At 37.6% G+C, this 8,363-nt stretch overlaps 1 protein-coding gene across 4 annotated transcripts in view; it reads right to left on the bottom strand.

Moving 5' to 3' along the window:
- The window catches only part of ECT2 (epithelial cell transforming 2), a 31,861-nt gene continuing 23,498 nt past the window's right edge, over nt 1–8,363 (bottom strand). For 2 of the 4 annotated variants that reach the window (XM_062602900.1, XM_062602901.1), the window contains 4 exons: nt 7,981–8,135; nt 5,823–5,930; nt 4,530–4,676; nt 1–1,256 (listed from right to left, as the gene is read on the bottom strand). In XM_062602900.1, coding sequence (XP_062458884.1) covers nt 1,167–1,256; nt 4,530–4,676; nt 5,823–5,930; nt 7,981–8,135 — 500 coding nt within the window. In that variant the 3' untranslated portion in view covers nt 1–1,166. Of the gene's footprint in view, nt 1,257–1,563; nt 2,893–4,529; nt 4,677–5,822; nt 5,931–7,980; nt 8,136–8,363 lie in introns of those variants that run through there. The other 2 variants (XM_062602898.1, XM_062602899.1) reach the window with 1 other exon arrangement.

The raw sequence follows: 8,363 nt of genomic DNA, 5'->3' as shown, positions 1-8,363 counted from the left end.
TTATTTTAAACAGTTTATTTACATTGCTTGAATTGGCAAAAAGAGATATAAAAATCAGTTTAGTCTGACACACCCATAAGCATCACTAGTTACATACAGACATAAGACAAGACACAGGTGGTAAAAAAGGAACCATAAGCTGAGAATTCCTAATACAGAGTGACAGTTAAACAATTAAGGAAATGCAGAAATATACATATTTAGATAGTTCCTGAGACAGCATTGCACCATACTAAGTGTTCAGAGATGGAAGAAGTGAACATGTAGTTTTGAAGGAAGACACAAATACATGAGAAAGCCACATAAAAAGCCTTGGAGAACTATGCCCAACATTTGACACACCAAAATAAGGCCCTCAGGTTATGATGTCGCACCACTATTCTCATGCATTAAATAATGATTTCTTGATCAAGTATGTGGAAGATAGAGGATCTGGGGGGTTTAACAGCCCTACTAGAAGGGAGTAAAATTATTTTCCTCAGATTTCCACTCCAAGGAAATTCAGAAGAATTCAACTGATAATTTTTGGTGGTGGAAGCTAGGTCACAGCCTTTAAACTTACTGTTCAAATAAATGCATGTACATACCAGTGTGTTACAGTGAGACTGCAGAAGACCGCAAACACAGGAACTCAATTCTATTTCTTTACAAACAACTTCCATTATAAAATATCTGGAACAAGCAGCTGTACAACAGGTTAACTGTCATACTTGAAAGGTCAGGTACTTCATAATGCACCTCCATTTAAGAAAGTAACAATTCAAACATTAAGAGTGCTCTGCCAACTCTGACAAAGTTAGAAAAGCATAAAAGCCATTCAAACTAGCCATGAGTTATCTGAACATCATCTTCATTTCAAAATCTGAAAAATTAGTTTATTGACTAGAGAGGACAATTTCCATAGAAGAAAATGCTTCCATTACGTTTGCGAGAAAATTTCTGTAAGGGAATACTGTGTCTTAAATGAAGACCAAGTTACTTATTCCACTGATTAGCTGATCTGCTTCAATACAACTAAAAAGCCCTTGTGATTAGTGTTATCTAACATTTTTCTAATCATTGCTAAGTGCTAATGACTAAGGTACCATTAATGTCAGTAACAGGTCATTTGAACAGCCAAGCTGCGAGTCAGTCACTACAATACAGCACTGTATTAGAAAACTGCTTCATATCAAGTGGGTTGTTGATCGACTTAATGTATGGCTCCTTTTTTCAAAGATCGAGGGAAGACTGACCAAAGAAGGAGAAGGAATACCCTGTTGGGAAAAAAAAATAAATAGTTATTTGATCATTTATTAACCAGTATCAACAGTGCAGTAGTCATTTCTCTGATACATAGTATAAGGAATGTAACAGTGCAGAAGATAGTTAAGATTGGCAGCTTTTGAAATGAATGATTCAGCATTTCTAGATTTCAAACAGAGAAGTTAAACAGCACCACATGAGTAGAATAATTTTTTTTTTTTTTTTTTCAAATTGCAGAGGAAAGCTTTTTTTCTTGTTACCGGCCTTGAGAGATTCAGAAAGCAAAAACATGCTTTTGAGGGACCTTGCATCATGCTTTTTGCAATGGTAATCTCCTCCCAAATTGAACACAAGAGATATGATAAGAATCTCTTAGAGAAGTGGAGCTCTCTTCAGATCCTATAACTTTCTGTATTCTTCCCAGTTTTGAGCCCCAGATTAGATGCTGGATAGATGCCTTCTTGGCTACAGAAGGCAATAGGAATCACAACGATTTGTGAAAGCTTGCTTTAGCTGCACCTGGATGGGCAAAAACCTTACTTTTCTGATGCTAGAAGCAAAGGCTACTTCTCGGACTTAAAATTACAGTGAAACCAACACATTAATGCGCAGCAATAAAAGTCAACCTCTTTGGATCAGCTGAGACTTTAAATTCTTTTTACATTAGACCTCAAGATTCTTTCGCAAGTAGTCTTCTGTTGCTCATCAGGCAGAGACAGCCAAGCTCTTCAGCATATAAACAGGTCATGGTAGTTTGACAGCTTGGTGCACCTGCATGCTTTAAGAATCTATTAAACAGGGATATTTCGATCAGGTAAGGATATACCACTTGTGCCTGTTTACAGCACACCTATTCACAGTCACAGGCAATATTTGAAAATTAAACCCTAAACTCCCCTTTATATAGCAGCTCTTACTAGACTCTGATGTATTTTATGCAAGATATTCTATTTACAGATAGGTGGGAAAAAAAGCCCTTAAAACCATAGGTAAAACCAGCTGCTTGAGACTTTCCTGAAACTAAGTTATGAAAGTCCTCAGAACTCTGGCCAGTGGGCTACGCTGCCACTTGGATAACTGAACTGAAACACTAAGTAATTCAGTTGTATAAAAATAAAAAAACAATGCTGAAAAATTAAAAGGATTTGTGAAAGAATTAACTTTGTACCCAGAAACAGAACTAGACCACACATGAGTGTTGACTCTAAGTCCATGCACTAGAAAAGTCAAACAAAAACCCAGCACCATTTACTTTGTGGATTCTAGGGTTTAACCGTGTTGTACCGTGCTGTCTTAGTTTAGAGGAACCAAGATTTTTTGCTCACTTCATGCAAGATGGACATTGTCAGGATCTGATGTACAGAATTTTTCAGCACCACACTGGTTATCATCTCCAGCATCACAAGTGGTAGTAATAATAACAGGGATAGGACATAATCTGTCCAAGACATGACCACTTAAGCTTTCCAAGTTGGAAGAGGTTTTTTCTTCTACAGCATTTGAAAGATGAATATTTGGAGAGCCAGGACACAGCACAGGTCGAGGCCTGGAATTTTGAGAGCTCCATTCAACAGAACTGGAGCGATGAACATTAACAGCACTTTTGACAGATCCATTTAGGCTGCACGTGGAAGTTGAACAACCCATCTACAATTAGGAAGGGGTTCAAGAGTTAGTCCAAACAAGAAAAAACTCCAAGCTTCTAAGCTTCATCAATAATTTTACTCTACAGTTTTTCTACACCAGAAAATCCCCACATAAGCACAGGCCAGGATTTTATTTAAATAAACCACTGTCTGAATTACAGCTTTGACTCAGGTTTCCAAACTTTAGCAGCTAGAACCCAAACATCCCTTTTCTTCATAACCTTACAATTCAACCAAAAAGGCTTAATGCAAGTTTCAGTGGTGTGTGAGACTAGTAAAAAAAAATAAAAAAAAAAAAGATTTCAAAAGTATGCACAAAAAAAAACCCAAACCACACACAACATCACACACAGCATACAATCTGCTGCCAAGCTGCATCTTACTACCTCAGAGGTCCAAGAACTCTGGGAAAAATTTGAAATGGGAAAAAAGTTTTTATTACTCTAAATTCCTATTGCTTTGCTGACAAAAGTATTTTTGTAAGAGACAGACACACACACAGAGAGGGATGCATGACTTGTATTTTCATGAGAAGTAAGATACAGTGCTATATCAAAATGAAGACAGAATATTAGAATTTGAAAGCAGTTTTTGGAGCAATCCTAACTGAAGCAAGAAACTCTTTACCGAGAACTGGGTTATAGCCACACTGGTAGATTCTTCTTTTTTTTTTTTATTTGCTCTAAAGCAAAGGAGTCCACTGTGATTACATCCTCCCTCATTATTTCATATTTTCTCATGCCTATCTCATGTGGGAGAGCAGGGCAATATCTTTCTGTCATACAATTTAATGGCTACTCAGACATACTGAATTATCTCTATATTAAGGTACTGACATATCAGGCAGTTAGTAGTAAGATGCACAGGAGATCCTCTTGGTGGCCTTCTTTCCTACAAACCGCAGACTTTAAAGCAGATGTTTACTCAGCATACAGACCTACTCAAACACTACAATAAAAGCAAAGATAATGAAAAATTTCCTCCAAATCTAGTCTGCTTTACTACACTGTACTAAGAAATTGAGTCTGACTTATTGTAGAAGAAACCTGCAATAGGTAGCCAGCACAGCAGAAGAGCTGCAGTATGTAGAACAAAAGATTATTTTAGCAAGTTTTCTTAAATGTGTCTAAGGAGATAATTCACTTGCCTTTCTAAAAACTCTCAGGCTGCAGCATCTGTATTTCTCTACACTTCCTTCCCTGTTTGTTTCACAGGATGCCTATCATCTCACTACTTTGATTGATACTTTCACTGTACTATTCAGGAGTGTACACCACATTTCGCACATATTGTCCAAAAACTAAAAGCACGAACCAACGTAAGTGTGTAAGAAGTTTCTCACTCAGAAGAGGATACATATCTCTGGCAAAAGAAGCCAGTTTGATTTTATTTTCCAAACTTCATTGTACAAAGTGACTCTCAGTTTCTAGTACATACAGCAGATTTTTCTGCATTTTCAGACAGTAAATTTTCTCATTAAGCAACTCCCTCAGAAAATAACATGTCTATGAATACAGTTAAAAACGAAATTTTCCACTGTGGATCTTGAAATTGTTAAATTAAGATCAGCACCAGGCATTAAAATAACCGTGATCTTTAAAAAGCTACTTATTTGGTCTGCACAGCCAAATCACTTACCGCTAGTGACGATGTACTAGTCAGTCGGCTGCCTATATAACTCTCATTAGCTGAACTAGGACTTCTTCCTTCTGTTGCACTATGTGACATTAAAGCCCTTTGAAGAGCTCTCTTTGGTGTTTTTGAGAAAGAAAATGCTCTTGTAACCTGAGGAGTTTGACAAGCAGTTATACACTGACAGAAATCAAGTTGCAATAACTACTACAATATAGGCTACTGTTCAAATTCTGAACATCTGTAGGACATGTGTCAAATGTTAATACAACCATATCAAAACCAGCTAAACACACACACACACCCCCCCCCCCCATAGGGTGATCTGACTTTTAAGGCTCCCTATCACCACTGCTCTTCTCACTGTCCATATATGAAGACAACATGGGGTGGGGGAGAGGGATGCAGAGGGCAGAGATCCAGGAAGAAGTCAAAATAAGGTCCAGCCAACTATACTTCCCCACATTCCCTGGGTTCTGCAAAGTCAGCCCCCCCTCTTTAACGCTGCTCTCAATTTAGTCTTCAGCAGCTTCCATGCTACAGCAGCCTCTACAGCTTTCTCTAAGAAACAGTCTCATCAGCTTGAACATACTAAGCCTGCTCCAAGGCTGCTGAGAACAGGAAATATATTCCTCCTTGCTGCACCCCTTCTCACATGCCAGACTTCAGCAGACTCAAACCCAGTGTGCAGATAACATGACAAAGCAGACCAGCAGCCTTCTTCCTGAATACCAGCCAGACCCTCTTAGAGGAATAGGGCACAGTTCCTCAGTGCATTAGTTGAGAGCAGCTAAGCCATACCCAAAGATAAAGTGTACACTGGCAGACAGCAGTGTTCAGCACTTAACTTGATTGCTGTTTCAGAGTCTATTTTATTACCAGGACAGACACACACTACACCCATCCTACTTTTGGAGGTTCTTGAATTTAGATAATTTCATGCAGCTTTAAAACTCCATCCAATACACTAAAAACAGTTACAGATGAGAGTTGGGGCATTTTTTGTAATATAGTTAAAAGTTTATATAGTCAAAAATATTAAACAAAGTTCCATAACACACTCAAAAATGACTACATAATACTTATAACACTTAAGACCATATACAAAACTACTCAGTCAAAACCTCAAACACTTCCCACCTTCTTTCTTTAAGGAGCTTACACTTAAGAGCTTTAGTTCAGATTAAGTTTTTCTTGTCACTACTGTGAGTACTACAAAACACCTGAAACAGGAATAGTAGCACAATTCCCTGACTAAAATGGGTTTTACTGTAAAGCACTATCTTTGTAGTATCTTACCTTTTTTGAGGTTTTCTTTATCGCCCTGGATGCTCTGCTTAACGTACTGTCCATATCCTTAGTATTTACTTCAACTGAGTCAGGATCAACAGTATAAATAAGATTTTCCTATAGACAAAAATAGTCTTAAGTAATGGCCAAATACCAGCACTTGTAAAAATATCATTCTCTAGTTCATTAGATCACATTTAGATGTTTTAATCTCACCTCACATCTAGAGGTTTTAATTACCATACTTAACTCCTAACATACAGCTAAGCAGTTATTTACTTTTATGCCATTTAATTAGATTAACTGCTGGTGCAATCAGTTTAAGAAACCACTTCATCAGTAGTTTTACGTTTGGTTTGTTTGATTCAGTTTCAAGTTAAGGGTTGACCAAAGTAAAGGCACTAGTTCTGAAGTATACCTAGGAAGTTTCATGGGATACGTATCTCTGTTTCACTAACACATTTAGCAGTCTTCTAAAGTTAAATCTTGATAGACTTCATGTTTGACAGCTAGAGGTAAGTCTTTCAGCTCAAGCTCAAGAGACATTTCAGAATAGCCACAAGGTCTGTTTGTTTCCTCCCGCCCCACCCCACCCCCCATTCTTAAAGTCTAGCATGTGCAAAGCAATCTTTGGATAATTACTTATAAAACTAGGGGGGGAGGAAGGAGCATATGGGGTGCGGGTTTTGTTGTTGTTTTGGGCTTTTAGTTTGAGAAAAAAAACATAGTTTATACCTAAAACCCCCAAAGTTTGGGGGAAGAAAGAAAAAAAAAAGCCCACAAACAAAATCTGAAGGACCCAGAGAGCAAACTGTACGGATATTCCCAGCGTCCAACAAAGGGTAGTTAAAGCCTTTACTGCCACCATGTGGCAAAGTCAACTGTATCTCATTCTCACATGACTAGTTCTTGAAAACCAAGGAAAAGGGGAAGATTGCTGAAATTGAAGCTCAATCTGACGTTTAAATCAGAAGAAAAAAGTATTACATAGTTGGTACAAAGTAGTAATTACAGAAATTATAACTAATGGGTTTCAGCATAGTAGGTTACAATCTGTCAGCATACAATCTGTCTGAATGTCCTGGGACAAGGGGGCATGATAAATTTATTACACAAAGATTGAATTTCTATTAAAAAAACACAACATTTTTCCATCTTTTTGTGTTATACATAACACAAGAGACTGAAGATAGGCAACAGACAGATTGAAGAAAATTAACATTTCTGAATCAGTACCTTTCCTGCTGAGCACCTAAAAAGGAAAAGCACAAAGCCAAGTTTCTCATGAGTAAGTCCAGACTCAATCTTAAAGATATTTTCCAACCTAAATGACTCTACGATTCTATGACAAACCAAGCAACATAAAACTAAGACGCTATTCTGATTACTTAACTACCCCTTCCAAAACATGCATGTCTTTAAAAATCAGACATCCAAATATTGCACAGTAAGAGCAAAATGCAGAACATAAAATATGCCTAGCTCAAACCCAAATTGTTTCAGCTATAAGTACTCTGCACATATTTTCAGCCAATTTAGATGACTGATATGGATACACTCACACAATTTAAACATTAGCTGCCATCTATTGCCATAACTGGAGAGGAGCTACTCTTCAAATTAGTTTTCCAGCTGTGGAAAGCCCACACTCTGAACTAAAAATGTGAGGCCAGTGCCTTTTTATTTCATTGTTTTATTTATTTTCTTGTTTTAAGGTGGCAGGCTTCTGTCTACAGGAGGAAGATGCTTCATATCTCTCACATTATGGTGTTCAGGAAGATAAGCTATAGAACGAAGAATTGAACCTAACACAGTTAAAGCAAAACGTATAGAATCATAATGCTGGGACCACAGACTGAAACATAGCTGTGAAACAAGTGAGCTGAAGACAATTCTGTTTAGATATACAGTGCAGAATTTATTTATAACTAATTTGTGATGGTGGAAGGGCATGATTCTTGATTTACGTAATTAGCTTCTGTAAAAGCTAACTTCCAGGCATTTTTTTTTTCTACCTTTTAACCACTCCCTTGCAGGCATGCTAGCACAAATGTTTTCTGCTCTATTTCACCTCAAGAATGTCCACTATTAAGAAGTTCCTTTGCTTCATGCGCTTCAAGCCAGAGAGAAACGTTTCCAATCAGCAACATGGTTCCGGAGTACTTACTGCATCTGCTTTACAAATAGTATTAGCCACATGCCGACACAACATCTTCAACCAATCTTCTTTAGGAGGTTCTTCAGTCGTCATTTGGAAACTAAGTAGCTTGTTGTTGAGTTCTGTTGGTGGCCGCACAACTAAGGCAAAAGCTTTATGGCAATCTACCGTTTATAAGAAAGGAGAGGCAAGGAATTAGGACAAAGAATAATCATTTTTTCTTATAATTTGGGGGGGCAGAGAGACAGAGGACAAAAGGGGATGACCTTCAGAAGAGCTAAGTCTCCATCTACCAGAAGCTAGAGTTAGGTAAAATAGGATTTGGTGCAAGGATTTTGTCTTTATTTACATGATAGCTGTTTTATCACTTGCCAGAGTTCTGTATGCACCCT

The sequence above is a fragment of the Pezoporus occidentalis genome, unplaced genomic scaffold (genome assembly GCF_034315485.1).
Source record: "Pezoporus occidentalis ecotype Australia unplaced genomic scaffold, CSIRO_AGI_Poc_V1 ctg8, whole genome shotgun sequence".
NCBI classification, from domain to species: Eukaryota; Metazoa; Chordata; class Aves; order Psittaciformes; family Psittacidae; genus Pezoporus; species Pezoporus occidentalis.
The sequence above is the reverse complement of the archived record's forward strand: the minus strand, read 5'-3'. Positions and strand labels throughout refer to the sequence as shown.